Genomic DNA, 19373 nt, shown 5'->3' with positions numbered 1-19373 from the left:
AGTTCTGCTGCTAACAAACCTGTAATAAACCCATATTTCCAGGGATAATCATGTCATCTGTCAGAGCACAGTGAGGAGCAGCTGGTTCACAAGGGATGGTGAGCCAGGAGCTGAGCAGATTAACAAGGCAAGTGGGAGCAGCACCCTCTACCAAGGAGTGAGGTTGTGGAGTGGCAAATCTCGATGGTGATCAGGATCAGACATCATCCAGTGCTCTCCCAAGAGGTCCACAGCAAGTCAGAGCTCTCACAGGCAGTGGAGCTCCCTTGGACTCAGCCAGTTACCTTTACCAAGTCCCCTCCTAGAAGGGGGGTGCACGTCTGGCCCTGACATCAATCCTACAACACACAGCCTTAGCAGCTAAAGGTGCAGAGTATAGTTGAATGAAATCCATATTTTATGTGAAGAAGTCATTTAAGAACATGAATGGGTGACTTCAGTAAAAAAAACCCTGCTATTGTTGCCTTTTTAAATGCCACAAAATGCCCTTTATTCAAGAATGAAATAAATAAGGGCTATGGGTATATATTTATGAGGAAAAATTATCCATCAAAAATAGAGCATATAAGAATAATCTGAGAAACACCAATGCTTGCCAGACAGACACGTTCCAAAGGCTTCTGCAGAACTACACAAAATGAGTAATTAGACCACAATTGCAGGTTTTAATGCACATGGAAAACACCCCAAGTAAAACTAACATATCACTCATTTCATTTTTTAAGAAAACAATAGTTCCAAATTCCAGGGAGAGTAATGGAAACCTTACCAAGCATGTCAGCAGGCTTCATGTAGGCTGAGCACTATGTGCAACATTGATTTCTGCCTCCAGCAAGGGTCTACCTACAGGCATCAGCAACTAGAGAGTGAAAGAAATTACAAAGGGCTCATTCATTTCCAATGCCTCCATCATTTCTCACCCAGTTCCTCGAAGGGGTAAATATCAGATGTGCTGTTGTTGCCTTTTGCAGGTCAGCTAGAGACCTTACACACTAGCCTTGCTCCCTTTGCCCAAATGGTGTAATAAGGACTGCTGCAGCCAGTGTACAAGTACCTGACAATTTATTAGAAATTAATAGAATAAATTAATTTAGTTTCTACCTCACATATGCATTGAGCATTTGAGCATTGCAAAAAAAATATCCTGAAGAACATGAAACTAGGAAGACTAATTTTTTTCCATTGCCTTTATTTTTTATCTTAAATTTTAATAGAAATTGAGACTGTCTATATGCTCCACACATCAAGGCAATCTTTGAAACATGGTGTGACTTCCAGCTAAAACAGGAGCATTTGGCATCTCAAAAAGCTTCCCATCTCCCTAAAAGGCCTCTTTTCATCTTTCTGAGGAAACTGAACAATACAACAGAGACTTTCAAAACCTAGGTGGAAAATAAACAGCAACTTCAGCACACATAATGAGGGAGCTTCAGATATCTGTATCTCAGGTTTCAAATGTTTTAATATAGCTACAATGATTTGACAAAAGTATGTTGGAGACTTAAATGGTTTCTGAGGATTTCTATAGCAGGCAGGAAACAATCATGATATCCAAAAGGAACTATTCTAAACAAATTGCTCTACTGGAATTGTTAGCTCCCTGCAAATTCTGCAGAGTCTTTGAATATTAGTGTAGAAACAGATTCACATTATTTAATATATTTCAATATGCAGTTGGAAGAATGACTACCACACAGGTATCATACCTATCTTTATTAAAAGAAAGTAAAGCCATCAAAGGACCCATTCATTTCAAGCGATTGCTCTGGAGCTGGGCTGATAAACAAATACTATAGGATATTATAGTAATGCTAGAGATCTTCAAAATTAATAGCAAACATATATATATATAAAGGATTGAGATTTACAGAGTAAATATAGCTAGCAAAATGGTTTGTTCTCTTAGGTATATAAATCAAATAATGTCAGAGTCTGTGGATATGAACAGCACTGTACGGTCATTGATTGTTTACATGGCACAGCACAGCAGAGGTGATACGAGTTGGTTTTGCCTTGTTGTACAGAAATCTCTGGGACCACATGCCATATCCACTGTGGATATCCTACAGACCAATCTCCCATAATGATCAGATATACATTTTGATCAGAATGTTATGCAAGGATCATTTATCCTTAAAAATCATCTTAAAACACTCTGCAAGTGGGGTGGCCTGTTGACCCCCGTGTTTCTGCATGTTCCCCCTGTTCCCTGCCCCAGCCCTGGCCACTCCCTCGGTTTCTCCCTATTTGTTCCTGTACCCCAACCCCACCCAGGGACCGCCCTTGGGCCCCTGACAAAACCACCCCACACCCCACGTTGTCTCTCTACCTCTGAACATTGCAGGGACAAGATGTGATTAAAGCCATCTCAAACCCTCATGAGAGACCCTTCTCTACCTTCTTTACCACCACTGCGTTGTAACGCTGCTGGCTGCCGGAGCCAGGTCGCGGGGCTCTCCGAAATGGACTCCGGGATGTGACTGGGCACATGGCCCTAGGAAACCCTCGCTGAGCTCTCAGGGAGCAGCAGCCTGCTAGGCAGAGTCCAGCAGTTACAACATGCAAGGTATTCCTAAAGAAATGCAGTCAGAGATTTTGCAAATTTCATCAATTTTTCTATGTCTTACAGTGAGATGAGGTGGCATGCAACTGGCTTCTGTGAAGAGCTGATGTAATGCATCTTTTTTTTGTGTGAAATTATGCGGGGGTTTTTTTTAAATATACATCACATTTTCCATCACATGTAATTGTAAATTTGGTACATAAATTATTTGTGCAAAGTTATTTATTACTGCTATATACATAATCAGAAAAATTTCAGAAACTTTCCTGCTTTTCAGGGGATTACAATCTGTGTAAACATGTAAGCTGTTTTCTTATCAAAAGGAACTGCTAGCTAACATGTTTTCATGAGCTTAATTGCATATATATGAAGTCTGCCTTAAATTGCGGAGGGCTGGTATTTTGCTTGTTTTGTAACAAGATGCACTAAGATTATCTTATAAAAATGTGAAACGTTTACTTTAGGGAATCATTTGCGGTCTGAAATACTTCATGCACTGAATCATTTTCAACTAAGGAATGCAGAAAATCGAATTCTTACTTTTATTTCTAGCCAACCCCAAAACACTATCTGGATGGAAACTCTCTTTATGTACTAAATTATGAGAAATTTCCTATCACAGAATCATGGAATCATAGAATAGTTTGGGTTGGAAGAGACCTTAAAGATTACTTAGTTCCAACCCCCTGCCATGGGCAGGGACATCTTTCACTCGACTTTGGCCTCCCTCACCATTAAAATTCAGTTTACTTAAATGCTTTTTGTTCATACATCTGTGAACAGTTTAAAAAGAAACATTACATAATTGATAGGAATCCTGATTTGTTGTTTTGCTTTGGCCTGTTTTTTTTAAAAAAAGGTGTAACATTCAAAAAACCTACAGTAATATTTGTACTTATTAACTGGAGTATACAAAATATTTCTCTTGTTGCCAAAATATCCCTGTAGCACTACAAGTAATTAGCATTTATAACTACAAATTTTACTAAGCTAAAAGAATATCAGGAATCTAATTCTAATCAATCTAACAACAAGAGGCCAAATTCTGTCTTCCCTTACAGTCATGTAATCACATTTGTTAACTGTTGTAAGGGCAAACTTTAGCCCCAAAGCACATTTTTATCTAAACAGATATATTTTCCTACATTAAAAAACCCCAACCAAGCTATGTCTTATTACTGCTCTTCCCTTCTGAAGGGTAAACACTGATATTTGAAATACCTAAACTGTATTTACAGCTGTACAACACTGATGCTGCATGCTTTCAAAATTCCACTTGTACTCTATAAACATGGAGTAACTTGTACAATTGTCTTAAACATTTTTCTTAAAATAAAGGAAGAGCAGAGTAGCTTAGACATTTTCTTTGTCAAATTCGCATACAAAATACATGGTAATGTGACAAGCTACATCATTCCAGCCTCCGGATGCTACCATCTCCACACAGTCCTCCTCGTCGTAAGCATTGTTGGGCTCCCCACTGCGCCATTTGTTGAAGGTCTGCATGGGTGACCGGTCAGAATAGACGAAATTCCCCTCTTTCTCCAGGTCGTTAATCCCAATGAAGACCCTGGTGAGCCCAGCTTGGTTGATGTACGAGGCAATCAGGTTGTTGGCAGTCTCATCCTTGGGCATGCTCAGCGTCCCTCCTCTTCCGTGGCAGTACAGCTGGGCTTCCTTGTACCTCTTCTCCTCCTTCACCAGCAGATAGATCTTATTATCTGTCTCACGCACGCCGGCGACAGCTGCGGGGGAGGGCAGTGCTGAAAAGTGAGCACTCGCATTTCTATAAACCAAGTCACTGCACACCCCAAAATAGCTTCACAAATCAGATGTGGAACGGTGACACTCTCTACGAGCGATTACACCGACAAAATGAGGCAACAAGAAAGGAAAACTGTTATACAAAATTAACCTACCATTTTTTATGAATTTTAGTTCTGTTGTCAGCTGGGCTACTTGAATATCCATTTCTCCAATAGCCTTCCTTAGCTGACTGCACTCACAAGGGATGCCTGTGAAATGATACAGATACACCCAAATCAAAAAGCTACCTAATTTCAACAATTATGTCAACAATTTTATGAAAAGGTCCAGCATGGCAGCCCTGGAGAAAGCTGTCTTGCAAATAACAGACAGAAAATTAGAGCCTTCTCTATCCTGCACCCTTATATGATTCTCAGGGGTGTCTGGGCCTGTGAAGAACAGCTCAGTGCACTTCCCACAAATATTCAGCCCTGAATAATTAGCACTAACCTAAACAGAGATAGATATTCTCTGCAAAAAAACCACAATATTTTTTAACTAAAAACATTTACCAAAAATTCCCATTTTCAGTAAAATTATTTTCTTTAGTTTTCTCAAAAACTTCTTTCACAGCAAAAAACTTGTGAGTTCTTCACAAGGAACATAACACAGCAGATCCAAAATTCCAACCACAAAATTACCTGCAAAATGCAGTTCTGTGGTTTTGAAATGACAGAATTTGCAATACTTCTGACAATAAAATTAGACAATAGAAAATCATCTAGTAACTCAAAATGGTAGAGGTTTGACAAAGATAATCTGAATGTGAATACTAAAAGGGTAATTGTTATATCTTTGACCACAAATCTCAAAAGGAGGATCAATTACTGTTTGCATTTATTACAGTTTGCAGTTCTGTATGTAATTACTAAAATCTGCATTGGACTACCCAATTACTCAGCTCAGTTGTCTAAGCCAGTATAAGCACAGGGTACTTGCCCTGCAAAACTGTGCATGCTGGCCAGGTGCATGGCACGCTGGCTCAAGAATTAGTGACAAATTATGCTCTCATGAGAAATCTAATCTGTGCACCTCCAATGCACTCTGCCAGGAAGGGATTAATTCAGTCAACTCTGAACCTGCCACTCTTGCAAGGCTTACACTTCTTATGGTAGGCTGTTTCTCTAGAACATCTATATACCCCTGGAAGATCCATATACCTCCATATAAGAACCTAGAGAGAGGGAGTGACAGGAAGATGGAGCCAGGCTGTGCTTGCTGGTGCCAAGCAACAGGACAGGAGGCAATGGGCAGAAACTGATGCACAAGAAGTTCCACCTGAACATGAGGAAGAACTTTACTGTGCAGGTGACTGAGCACTGGAACAAATTACCCAGAGAGGCTGTGGAGTCTTCCTCACTGGAGATACTCAAGAACTGCCAGGACACAATCCTGTGCAGTGTGCTGTAGGATGGCCCTGTTTGAGCAGAGGTTGGACCAGATGACCCACTGTGGTCCCTTCCAACCTGACCCATTCTGTGATTCTGTGATCTGTATTCTTGACAATCTGCTCCTATATCAATAATTCATGGAGGGGCAGGAGCATCCAGCCTGCTGCTTTGTGTTGACTGGAAGACCGAGTGAGATATGCAGAGACGCTCCTTTGCCTTCAGTTCCCACTAGGCTTCTGGAGAGATTGCTCCTCTGAGAAGGTATGAGGTACTGTTTTAGCACAGACACTACAAGCCCAGCAACTACTGCAACTTCAGTGATTTTAAGTCATTTGAAAATATCACAGTGAAATACTACAGTACCTATGCAAAAATAATTCATTATTTCCCCCAGTATGTAAACAGATGTATTTTTAGTGATGAAAAGTCTTTCACATAAACAAGGTGTGTTATGGATTACCTGGATCACCATTAGGACCTGGTGGTCCTATGTCACCATTATCTCCTTTTTCACCTGAAGACATGAAAAATAACATAGTGTTAATGCAGCCTTTTCTGTCAATAGTTCATTTAGCACTTACTTATTTTATCTCTAGTAAAATTCAAATGTGGAAAGTAGAAATATGCCCAAGCAAAAATAAAGATTTTTCTGTCCTAGTCATTCCACAACAAAGGCCAATCAAAGCTATGAAACTTGAACCCAAATAATACCTACCAACATCCATTTCTTGACATTCATAAACTTCACAGAACCAGTAAATTCAGATGCTCTAGAGGGAAAAGAGCTGGATATGCCTAAATTTCGAATCATAATCTAGATGCTTAGGCAAACACTGGTCCAAACCACTTAACCAAAGTCACGTAGGAAGCCTATGGAGTAATCAACATAAGAAAACACATCTTCTGGGTCTTGAAAGTCTGCCAAAGTACAGCATGTCTGTCTTCCCATCTGCTTTCTTAACTGTCCACACTTGTGTGACAATACAAAGTTCTTTATTTACCCACAAACCAGGATACTCATGGTGCTTTAAGACTACATATACTGCTGTCACAGCAAAAGGTAACTGGTTGAGAGATCTCAGTGACCTGGCTGACTACAGCGTGAGAAAATTCCTACTAAGGTAAATTCTGAGAGTCGTTAGCCATTTTTCAAGCCCCTAAATTTTTATTCAAACATAAATGATCACACATTTTTCACCTGAAACACAAATGGAGAAACAAGTGAATTAAACATACCTTTTGAACCAATAGGACCAATTTTTCCATGCCGTCCTATGCTGCCCTTCTGTCCTTTGTCCCCCATTTCTCCTACACATAACAGAAAGATAAAAGGCATGAGGTAGCAATGTAGTCTGATTCATTCAGATTCTACTGTTTGCAGCATCAGTTTTTACAATGAACAAAACCATGCTATATCCCAAATATTCATCGAACTCCTGAAGTCCAGCTCAATCCGTGTGAAGAACTTACGTATAGCAACCTAGACAGGGATTTTATCTTTGCTAAACAATTGACACTAACAAGGCATGAAGGTGTAATTGCCAACAGCCCTTGGCTGAAAACCACTGGGAAAGCTTTTGCAAACTTCTTTCAACAGATCATGACAGAATTATATTGAAAATGCAGAAGAGGGGATGTTGCGTTCAAACAGGGATCAGCAGATTAAAACTATCATGGAGTTGAGAAGACTTAAAGGATCCAAACACAATTGACATTTCATCTCAGAATCCACTGTAACTGAGGGCTGGCTTTGGCCTAATGACTTATTTATACAATATAAATACTGTCATATGAGATAGGTTTCCCACTGTACCACACTATTAAAGGAGTGGTACATTAAAGGAGAGTGGGTAAGGAGGGACTACAGGGACGAATGCCTTCTGAGGCTCCCATCCTGCAGAAATCCAAGACCAAGACTGCTTTAGGAAATATTGACGACGTTGTTCTCAATGATTGTTGAAAAGATTGCTTCTTTGCTCAAAGCAACATCTGCCATGCACTGTTCAACTACACAGGTGCAAGGAAACAATGAGACAAGCTAGGAGGAAAATCTACCATAAGGATCCAGCAATTGGACTTGTGCAAATTGTCATAGCTCAGCCTCAGTTTTGGATCTATGAAAACTGAAGATCTGTTGCCCCCTGTTGCTACTGCATCTGGACAGACATATGTATTTTTGAAAGCTGGATGATTTCATGACCCATTTTGTCATTAACTTAAAAGTGAAATCAACAACAAGTTTCAGGATATAAACTGACCACTGCTAGGCTAAGAGATGTCATCTCTATTACTTCATGAAGTCTCAAGCAACTCTTGTCACTTGATGGCATGAGCCAGAAAGAAACAATTTCCTCTAAACTGAGAGAAGCCAAATGCGTGTGGTTTGTTGGTCTAATTAATTATTGGCAAGTCCTACAACCAATGATTTTCCTTTGTTTCTAATAAGTATCAAATTCAGACACTACTGGACACTGGCTTTCACTAGAAACCAAATTTTTTTTTCTCTTATCTACTCCTACTGTAAGTACCAGCTTGTAATCAGTCAATCAAGTTGCTCTGAAAATTATGTCTCTTGCTTTGTATACTAATTAATTGGGATTACCATTACAGATTATCAGGTGTTTGAATGCTTTCTCTTTTCAGGCTGAGACACCTTTCAGATTTCAGCCTGAAATTAAATAAACTCATAGATGTAATGCATAAATAAAATAAAATACAATTTTTTTTTCATTTTCTTTCTCGCAAAAACTTCCAGAAAATGAACTGCTTCTCAGTCACAGCCAGTAAAACCTATGTGCTCTGCTCAGAAGTAAAGTGTGTTATCTCAAGCAATGAAGACATACATTAAACCTCCTTTGCTCATTAAAAGAACTGTTCACATTTGGGTTTCTCTTACAGTGACTAACCCCTGCTTCCACTCCAGGGGCTTGCTTATTCTGCTTCTTCTGCAGAATAAATCACAAAGTTCCAAGAGAGACCCATCTGCCTTCAGGGTTTCACAAGTTTTAATACCTTTTGTAAAGCCCTTTTTAGGGGCCCTATGGTTGTCAAAAATGCAGTCTGATGAGTCTTAATGAAATCAGGAAGTAATAGCTGGAAAGAAATGGGGACAATAAAAGAAATTAAGTCTCCATAGACCAAAAGTAGGAAATCAAACACAAAGTTTGAATAGAGAACTGAAGAAAGTCATTTGTCATCTCTCAGATGAAGGTGGTATACATTGGAACCAATTAAAGAAGATTTAAAGGATTTGGGAAAGAACTGAAGAGAAGGAAATTTTAAGTGATCTTTTTGGTGGCTTTTTCAGGCCCACAAACAAGAGAAGAAATAAAATTCCAGAGATGAATGGTGGGCTGCAAAACAGTGAAAAAATGAGGGGTTTGACTCTGTGCAATACTATAAATGGAGGTCATACAGTATGGACAATCTCTTCAGGATTAGTTGGAACAGACGAGAAGATATAAAACTACCTAGAAAAAGAAAAAGGCATCAACAGGATAAATCTAGCAGAAACTCAAATTCACCATGTCACAAGACAAATTTAATTGAATCATGTTAAAAAGAAGAGAGCAGTAGTTTTCTTTCCAAACTTAAGGATTTTAAGACAAATCAAATCAAATTCATGATTTGACATAGAGGACATCACAGACACCTACCTAACAAGGAAAGTAGAAGTGTACCAAACCACACCAAAGGCCTCTTGAATCTAGTGCCATCTTTGACAGCAATCTGCAGATACTTAGAAAAAGAACATAAGAGACAGATGAAGATTAAAAAGTCTTTCCCCCAGTGTACCTCGATAGTCTTGCAGCAGTCAGCATTTCCAATGCAACTAGCTAGCCTGACTTGAATGAGAATGATCTTTTTAAAGGATATAATGATGCTGTAGTAGTAATTTACATTCAGGACACTTCATTTTTAAAAAACTATTGGCAACTGGAAATCAGAAAATTCCAAATATATCAACAGGCTACAGAACTGCTTTGCTCTGAAAAGTCTGAATTATCCACTCCAATGAAGGTCGTCGATTGGTGAGGGAACAGTGGCTACAATAAGTTACATAGACCATCTAGTACCAACCTCCTTCCATGGGCAGGGACACCTTCCACTACACAAGGTTATTCAGGGCCCCATCCAACATGCCCTTGAACACTCTTTGAAGGATGCAGCATGCAAAGCTTCTCTGGGAAACTTGTTCCAGTGTCTCACCATCCTCATAGTAAAGAATTTCTAATATCTAATTTTTTATATCTAATCTAAACCTGACCTCCTTCAGTTTAAAGCCATTCTTCCCTGTCCTATGTACATGCCCTTGTAAAATGTCCCTTTCCAGCTGTCTTGTAGGTCCCTTTACTGGAAGGTGCTCTAAGGTCTCCCTGGAGCCTTCTCTTCTGCATGTTGAAGAAGCCCAGCTCTCTCAGCCTGTCTTCAAGGCAGAGGTGCCCCATCCCTTCGATCATCTTTCTGGCCCTCCTCTGGACTTGCCCCAGCAGGTCCATGTCCATTTTATGTTGGGGGTCCTGGAGCTGGATGCAGCACTCCAGCTGGGGTTCTCATGAGAGCAAAGTGGGAGAATCACTTCCCTCAGTCTGCTATCCACACGGCTGTTGGTGCAGCCCAAGGTGTGGTTGGATTTCTGCAAGGGCATATGGCTAGCTCATGTTAAGCTTCTCTTCAACCAACACCCCCAAGTCCTTCACCTCCAGGCTGCTCTCAATCCATTCTCTGCCCAGTCTGTATTTGTGCTTGGGATTGCCTCAACCCAGGTGCAGGACCTTGCACTTGGTCTTCTTGAACTTCATGGGCCCACCTCCAGCCTGTCCAGGTCTCTCTGGGTGGCATTCCTTCCCTCCAGCATGTTGACCATGCCACACAGCTTGGTAGCATTGGCAAACTTGCTGAGGGTGTCCTCGATCCCACTGTCCGTCTCACCGACAATGTTAAACAGATATTCTTATATGACTGAACATGCATGATCACAGGTGGCATTTTATATAGTTGAGGGAAATCAATTTCACCCAGCATTAGCCATCTTAAAGTTAGGGTTTTTAGTCTAAGATATTTATCTGAACTCCCATGGTAGGCAATGGAAAAATAAGCACGTCTCAGTAGTGATCCATCCCACTCATGTTAGACAGGTATCATAATGACAAAGTGAAACTTTAAAAGCTTTACATAAAAAACAGGAGGAAAAAAGTGAACTATTATCAATCTATACTGACTAGAAATCAGAATAGTTAGAAAATTTGCAAAGGAAACTAAAGATAGTGAGAAAAAAAAACAGTCTAGGAAGGCAGCAGAAAAGTTTAAAGGATTTAAAAGTACATTCAAAACAAAAATCAAAATAGTACGGTACGTTCCTGAATGGAGGCTTCTATTCAGAGGCAAACAAAGAGAAATAACTGCCCTCATGAAACACTATCTTGCTAGAATTATGTTAACAACATAATACCAAGCTTCTTCAGACCAGTGGTCCCTCCAGGCCAAGACTTTGTTTCCTGTGGTGGCAGCAGAAGGGGCAGTACTGGAAGATCCCACAACCCCACTATCTGCAGTCCTTTGCAGATAGAATTGCAGGATCTGTCCCCAGCAGCTTCAGAGAGTGCCTCCTAGTTCAAGTGTGATGGGATCTGGTGATTCTGTAACCTTGATTATAACCTCCTCAGACTTCTCTCAGAGAGTCTCAGCCTGTCCAGTTTCTCCCTATGAGGCAGCTCCTCTTTCTCACATTTTTGGTGCCCGTCTCTAACCTCTCAAGTCCTTCTTGAGAGACAGAGACCAGAAGCACATTCATTACTTGAGATAGAGCATGTCAGGCTTTTGTACAGAACAAAATCAGCTGCAAAAAGAAGCTTCCTGTTTTGTTCTTTGTTCTTTTGTCATCCTTTTGTGATGACGGGCAGTGTTCTGTTGGCCTTGGGACTCCTGCTAATGACTTCAGAGCAGTTCTTGAGTTTTAAGTGACAGTTTTGGGTTTTGGCATCATTTAAGTATAGATTAAATCATGCATCCCTAATGTCCCTAGGTAATATATTTATTTACACTGAAGCCCATCTGCCATCTTTTTGCCCACTCAGTTTAGCAGGATTTTCTCAAAATCCTATTGAGTTCAGGTGGAACTGAAAGACAGTTTTGAACCAGATACCCACTTTGTGAATTAACAACTGTCAATGTCAGGACTTTTATAGGGAATACTGCCTGCAGCACTCCTTAGCGAGCAATAAATTCATGTGGAAATAGACTCAGAAATGCAAAGGATTGATTGATTACATATTAATGAGCAATCAGTAATAATAAAATATAAATTAAGATATTATTACATCTTTTTAGAATTTGATTATACAAATGACTGAGCACTCTGGCTCCAATCCAATTAAATTAATGAGTCTTCTCTTCTACTTAAGAGGTTGTGCCTGTATTAGTAAACTAAATGCCTGGGACTGTTCCCTGGAACTGGGAACCAGGTGGCCAAGAATGGTACACTGCATGATACTAAATTGTTCTACTCTTCAAGCCAGAATAATCTCGCAAGCTGCTCATTTGTGTTAGCTCCCAAAATATGCCCAGGAATTGCCTGGGAAAGTGTTAGCTGGCAAAAGCCAAAATCACTGTGCTCACACTGCAAAGGTAGAGACAGTTGAGTTCCAAGCTCAGGAACAGTATGTGACTCTGCTTCACATACCATTATAGTTGTACATAAATTAAGTACAATGTATAAAGGCTGGAATTAAAATACTAAAATAATATATATTTTAAATGGTTATGGCTCTAAGAAAATTGAAATATCTTGAAGAACATATTTTTAATGTGCTGTTCCTTTGATGTCACATTCCAAGTGTAAATTCACCTTCCCCTCCTTATTTAGATTGCTGTAAGGTATTCTGGGAATATTCACAGGGCTGTATTGTTACTGAACTATCCGTGTGGAATTTGAATACATGGAAGTTACGGCCTCACAGACTGCACCATGACTTAGTTAAATAACTGAGTTTACTCCCAACATGGGAGAGCACAGCCATCAGAGCAAAGGGAGAAAGTTAATTCTGTGAACTTCACACTCCAAAACTTGTGCTGCAGTACACACTGCTTTCATCTGAAACAGCCATTGCACTCGACCCATGCCCCAAACTTTACATAAGGCCAACACAGCTTCATATTCTGCTGACATGCTATGCATCATAATTGACCTATACAATTAATTAAAAGCAATGAGGAAAGTAAGTGGAATTTAACCTTAATCAACACCCAAAGACATCAGTATGTCTGATGTCACCCTGAAGCATCAGGACAGCCAGAATGAGATTTATTTCAGGTAAGCACCAGAAAGTTTTCATGTTTATCAGCTTCTGAATTACCCAAATCTGAAAATATCATGAGAAAAGGATATGATAAAAACATTCGCTGCACTTTCTTATCTTGAGCTGTTCATTTCAGGTCAAATATGCCATAAGAAGATAGTTTCTTTTGCAAGTTACCTTATGGTTATTATGTACCTATGGAATTCAAATAAACTAAACACATTTTCTTAGATGGACTTGCTAGAGAAATGAAACAAAGAAAGAGGAAAGAAAAAGAAGTAAAAGAAAAAAGATTAGTGTGATTCTGTAAAGTAAGACCAAAAGTAGAAAACTCTACAAATGTGGCAGAAGGATTACAGTTTCTCCCTCATGTATACCATCACTTACTCAAAGAGGAGAAAAATAACATTAAATTTAGCAGCTTGCATCAACAGAAGGAGCCAAGTATTAGACCAGGACAAAAATCATCGGGCTTCAAGAGAAATACAAGTGGTCAAATACATGCTAACACACTGACTGAAATTTAACAGACTACTGCATAGAAGCAGGGCTGCTGTGACTATCCATGGGTGTTTTTAGGGGCAAATGCAAAGTGAAGGAACAATGATTTTTGCCAAGCATATTGTTATATTTTATTTTTGCCTCAACATTCCATCTTCTGGATAAGAAATAGGAAAATCCTTGGTCTGCTGGAAGAGAATATACTCAGTCTCATGCAGCTTGAGAGTCTAGAAAAGTATTTATGCATGAACTTACCTACAGGTCTGCACACTACATACAGTCTGTGGAGGTTAACCAGAGACTGAAAGGTCAGGAGACTGAAAGGTTTTTCCAGGTCAAAGTTGCATATTCTTCTGTGTCCTTTCTACAGACTAGAAATTACATCTGTGAAGTCTGCTTATCAAGTCAACACCGTGACATTCAAAGTATACTGGATATAGTACCATGATGAAATATGGTGCCATATAATCCGAATTTGTTTTAAGGTAACTGTGTTTTTTTCATTGATGAAGCATTTGTGGAAAGGAGTTGATGAAGACAAATATCTACAAAATGCACAGCATTAATGAAAAGAGTAGTTACTTAGAATTTATTTTAAACAAGAGTTTTTTTGTAGAAATTTCTGGATGCAAAAAAAAAAAAGCAGAAAAAACATGTTGCTACAGAAGTAGTTAGAAATTTTGCCTGTATTTAGTTGAAAGTACTACCTGGCAAAATACCTATATAGTATGTATTAATATTCAATTTTCTTTAATCTCTTTTCTGTTTCATGTATGTTTTCTTGCAGTGTGTTCCACTTCAGTGTTTCTTCTTTGTTTCATCAGAATTTTGGATTTTTGGAGGTATGGAAAACTAGAAAATTATCACTGTTATTAGCATTAATCAAGCATACCTTATGAGAACTATTTTTTAAACAAATGCAATTTTACAGTATAAAATAAATTAAATGCTACATCATGGATTGGCCTGAATGAAAAAGAGTACTTCCACATCTCACATGGTCCAAAGCATTTTGAAGTGACATGACAAAATGCCAAGATAGAGAAACAGGTAAGACAGCGTGATGAGAGAGGTTCTCAAGATGTTGTCAAGACAACCTCACGCCAAAGGACACAGAGAAGGCTGAGGCACTGAGTGCTCTCTTTGCCTTTGTCTCTGCTGGCAAGGTCTGCTCTCTGGTCTCACAGTTCTGCATGTCTGGTAGCAAAGATCTGGGGAGGACAAGCTGCTCATGGCAGCAGACGATTGAATGAGGGACTACTTCACCTGGATCTACACAAGCCCTTGGTCCTGCCCACAGGGCATTCAAGGATGCTGAGAGCGCTGGCTGGTGCCGCTGCAAGGCTGCCAAAGTCTAATCAGCAGCTGCTAATGAGTGACATTCCTCGAGAACCAGTCCTTCACTGCAGAAAGGGGGCAAGAAGTAGAAAATGCTCCATGCTGGCAGGAATGGTTGGTGCACTGGAGGACAGCCCTGCCAGTCAGGAGGAGCTCAACAAGCTGCAGAAATGTGTTGACAGGAATATCATGGGTTCAGCCAGATCCTAAGTTCCTTAGGATGCATTGATGAAGTCTGGCCAATGGGTAAAAAAACTCCTTTGCATAAAAGGACCCAGAGATTTTTGGGCCCTCATACATGAAAAGCAAACAGATGTCCAGCTGAGGAAGATGGTTTTATTTAGCTTGGAATACAGAAAGGTAAGGGAGGAGTTAATTACAGTCTTCCACTACTTACAAGGAGTTTCTAGAAAAGATGCAGCGTTTTCTTGTCAGAGACACACAGAGAAAGGGCAAGATGCAATGATTACAAGCTACAACAGGACTTTCACAATGACAACAGTGAAACAGACTGATTAAAAAGTATGTGGAATCTCCATCCTTGGAGATTTTCACAAGTCTACTGGACGAGGCCCTGCGCAACCTGCTCTGATATTGAAATCTGCCCTGTTTAAAGCAGAGATTGGACTAGATGAGCTCTTTACAACCTTTTAACCTAAATTATTCTGTCATAATTCATGCTGCATAGCCTTGCAAGAGCTGAAATTTTAGTTTCCAATTTTTTTTTCTAGAAGTCATCCTTGAAAGTATATCTACATAAGGGAAATACTGACTGACCACACACACACCTCATGGAAGTTATAATTTTTTCAGTGCATTGTAGGAGGAAGAGCTCTAGCTATGGATTTTGGTCCCAGGATAATCAGTATCAGAATTCCATAACTGCCTAAAAGAACAACATAACGGATCATGCATCATCATAAGGAAGTATAAATTATCTCTATAATTCCTTTGAAAGAAAGACTGTAAACTCAGGTCAGTAAAAACTAACTCCAACCTTCTCATGACAGGAATGCCAATCTTTAATTTCAATATTGAGATTAAAGGGTTTGACTACTCCTAATTTGAACTTTTCAGAACACACACCTCCTGGAAAACTTATGAAGGTCAAATTTCATCCTTGCTTCAGGAGGAAAACAAACGTGGAAAGACAGAATTTCCTGCAAGACAGAAATGCTACATTTCTCTCAGCTGTATAATTGAACACTGCTGAGCACCATTCCTTCCAAGAGCTCAAAATATTTTTGAATTACAATGCAAACAAATTTATCACCATTTTCACATATCCAAAAAATGTGGGAACACTCATGTTCATCTCTGCCTATTATGGCTTACTGCCTTCCCTCAATGGTTTTAATTAAGATGTTGTGAGTGTTCAAATTCACGGAAAAAAAGAAACTGGAAAATTGAGGCTTGTGAATTTTTTTCCTTTGATCTAATATGAGGTTTTCATTTGCAGAAAGCAAATTATGAAGAAGACATTATGATGCTTTTCTTCACAGAGACCTTTCTAAAAAATCAAGATTTTTTTATTTCCAAAATATATCTTTTTGACCAGAAAGTAATACTTAGCCTAGAAATGACTGCATTAAGTTGTACTGGTTTTGGCTAGGGTAAAGTTAATAGTTTTTGTCATTATAGCTCGGGGGGTGCTATATTTGGGATTTGTGACCAAAGCAATGTTGATAACACAGAAATATATCCATTATTGCTGAACAGTGCTTGCACAGGATTAAGGCATTTTCTGCTCATCACCCCACCCCACCAGCAAGAATTCTGGGAGTGCACAAGAAGCTGGGAGGGGACACAGCCAGGACAGCTGACCCCAACTGACCCAAGGGAAATTCCCTACCATATGGCATTGTGCTCAGTATGTAAAGCTGGGGGAAGAAGAAGGAACAGAGGGATGTTTGGAGTGATGGCATTTGTCTTCCCAAGTCACTGTTACATATGATGGGGCCCTGCTCTCCTGGGGATGGCTGAACACCTGCCTGTCCGTGGGAAGCACTGAATTAATTCCTTGTTATGCTTTGCTTGTGTGCATATGGCCTTTGCTTTACCTATTAAACTGTCTTTATCTCAACCCATGGGTTTTCTCACTTTTACCCTTCTGATTCTCTCCCCCATCCAAACCAGGAGAAGTGAGTGAGTGGCTACATGGGGCTGAGCTGCTAGCTGGAGTTAAACCACGACAATAGGAAACAGAAATGGCCATGGGTGATTTAGTCACCCAGCAAAGGGAGAGAGGACTCCCATCATCATTATCATCATCTCACAAGAAAAAGCAGGACTTTCTTAGGAATCACTTTCAAAACATCTTCTTTAACAAATTTACCTTTTTCTCCTGGAGGCCCAACTCTTCCTGGACGACCTGGAGCACCTTTCTCCCCCTTTTCTCCAGCCTCCCCTGTTGATACAAAAGTAAACAAAAAGAAGAATCATATTAAAACAGGGCTATTTTCTGTTAGCAGCAGTGACAAGAATGCCATTCTCTCTAAGGAAAAAAATAGAAGCAGATGTGATCTGATTTAACAGCTTTACTTGATGGATGGAAAACAGATTTTTCTTCAATTTATGTAGACACTGGCAAACCCTAAGTCAATACATTACTGAAGTCTTATACAACAGGTCTAGTTTTGTGGAGGTTACTTACATCATTGACCTCCAAAAAGCCAACAGTACAATTCACTTAAGCAGAAGCTTCAGAGGTAGATCTCAACTTAGCACATAAACTTCTGTGTTCACCAAACTCTTTCCGAGCCTCTGCTAAGGACATGTTTAGTCTCAAGTGAAAACGGATTAACTATGACCTCAAATTAAAAGAAAAAAGTGTCGTTTTTGAGACCTATAAGAAGGTATTGCTACATCCATCATTAGAGGACCATTTTTAAGCATGAAAGAGCTAACTCCCTACTCCATATCCTCAGTTATATACTGTGCCTTTTAATCTCTGAGGTATGAACCACTATGCAGTGTGCTTACATGCACATAGTTTATCGTGAATCATTATATTCAGTATATTTAAACACCATTTTCTGTAAACATTTGCTTCCCTGGTGCCTTTCATTGAAAATTTGGGGATGCTTAGCTTGTTTTGCCCCCTACTACTGTATTACTACTGTAGTTTGCCATTGACAAAATTAAAATCTCTTTCACAAACAGAAGTTTCAAGAATGATTTATACAGCCACCTTGACAACCCAGGATTTATATGATGAAGGAAAAGAAAGTTCTATGGCTTCCACAGAAAATAAAATGCTGGTATGTAAAATCCAGAGTTAGCACAGCACATGTGTTGTCCCAACACTGTATTTCTGTGGAGGAGAGTGAGTATTAGCTGCTCTCCAGGAAGCTGACAGGAACACCACATTAGGAAAGTCAATGGTTATCATGTACCCCACAAGCCCATCTCTCTGGCATAGCTGGCAGCTGTGGTTAAGAGAGGCGTCACAGAGATAACATGTAAAAACATGCCATACCATGGCACATTTCAAATATGCAGCCTCTTTCCATCTCTCTCTTAATTGTAGACCTAGGTGGCTGTGAGCTGAACTCAGCCCTTCATCTGTTATATTTTCATTCTTCAGGCTGCTCCAGACCATCTTCCCTGCCTTCAGACATGCAAAAATAGGCCATTCTCTGACCTTAATGAGGACAAACTTCACATAATCCCCAGTGAATAATATTGTTAGTATGAAACAGGCTATCATTTGGCACATTTGGGAACGTCACATTTTTATTATCAGGTAACCAATAGGCTTTGTATGATTGCCTTTCACCCCTCAGGGCTGGTTATGAGTTCTTTGCTTCCCAAAGATAAATCCTGACAATGACTTTCCCTTGCTCTCTGGAGGCTGAGAGCAGGCTATTACAGCCTATTGCTTTACCCGTTCTTCAGAGCTAAAGCTGTGCATTAGGGATCAATACAATAGATCACTCTTGCTTCAGGCCATTACACTTGCCTGCATTTATTCCTATAATACGATGACACCGCATTCCTTAGTGTGGGTGTTTTAAAAACTTTCTCTAGGAGGAGATTACTCCATTACAGGCCCAGCTACAGACCAGTCTACATTTTTTTTATCAGCTGTTTTAAGGAGCAAGACCTTGGCCAAAAGGGACTGATCAGTGCCCCAGCTCAGCTTTGCCTTGTGTAAATCCCTATTTTTGCTGTTTGTACCCTGAGCATCATGCAAATTGAGGAAGTAAAGCCTGTGCAGGTATCATGGGCAACAAAACTGTTCTCTGTCAAGAAATTTCAATCAATTTAATTTTTCACCAATTAACAATACTGTTTAACTTCTTGATTCATGAATTAGACATCCCTGTGCCTCCTTTCTGATCTCCAGCCCCTTGGTCTACAACCAAGTCCTTTCAGAGCAGGCGGTTGGGATCTGTGCATCATGGTCCCTATCCGACTGATCTGTTGTGGCCTCTTCCACCAGCCACAGTCCCTTAGGCAGTTGTACCTCTTGCT

The 19373-nt window shown here is 39.8% G+C and overlaps 1 protein-coding gene across 6 annotated transcripts in view; it reads right to left on the bottom strand.

The window, feature by feature from the left end:
* Window positions 1-1045: 1045 nt before the first annotated feature.
* COLEC11 (collectin subfamily member 11) overlaps window positions 1046-19373 on the bottom strand; it is a 50722-nt gene continuing 32394 nt past the window's right edge. For 5 of the 6 annotated variants that reach the window (XM_069011535.1, XM_069011537.1, XM_069011534.1 and 2 more), the window contains 5 exons: window positions 17233-17304; window positions 6997-7068; window positions 6221-6274; window positions 4483-4578; window positions 1046-4326 (listed from right to left, as the gene is read on the bottom strand). In XM_069011535.1, the coding sequence (XP_068867636.1) occupies window positions 3917-4326; window positions 4483-4578; window positions 6221-6274; window positions 6997-7068; window positions 17233-17304 (704 nt within the window). In that variant the 3' untranslated portion in view covers window positions 1046-3916. The remainder of the gene's footprint in view (window positions 4327-4482; window positions 4579-6220; window positions 6275-6996; window positions 7069-17232; window positions 17305-19373) is intronic. The other variant, XM_069011539.1, reaches the window with a different exon arrangement.

The sequence above is a fragment of the Aphelocoma coerulescens genome, chromosome 3 (genome assembly GCF_041296385.1).
Source record: "Aphelocoma coerulescens isolate FSJ_1873_10779 chromosome 3, UR_Acoe_1.0, whole genome shotgun sequence".
Lineage (NCBI taxonomy): Eukaryota > Metazoa > Chordata > Aves > Passeriformes > Corvidae > Aphelocoma > Aphelocoma coerulescens.
This window is presented reverse-complemented; position numbering and strand designations above follow the sequence as displayed.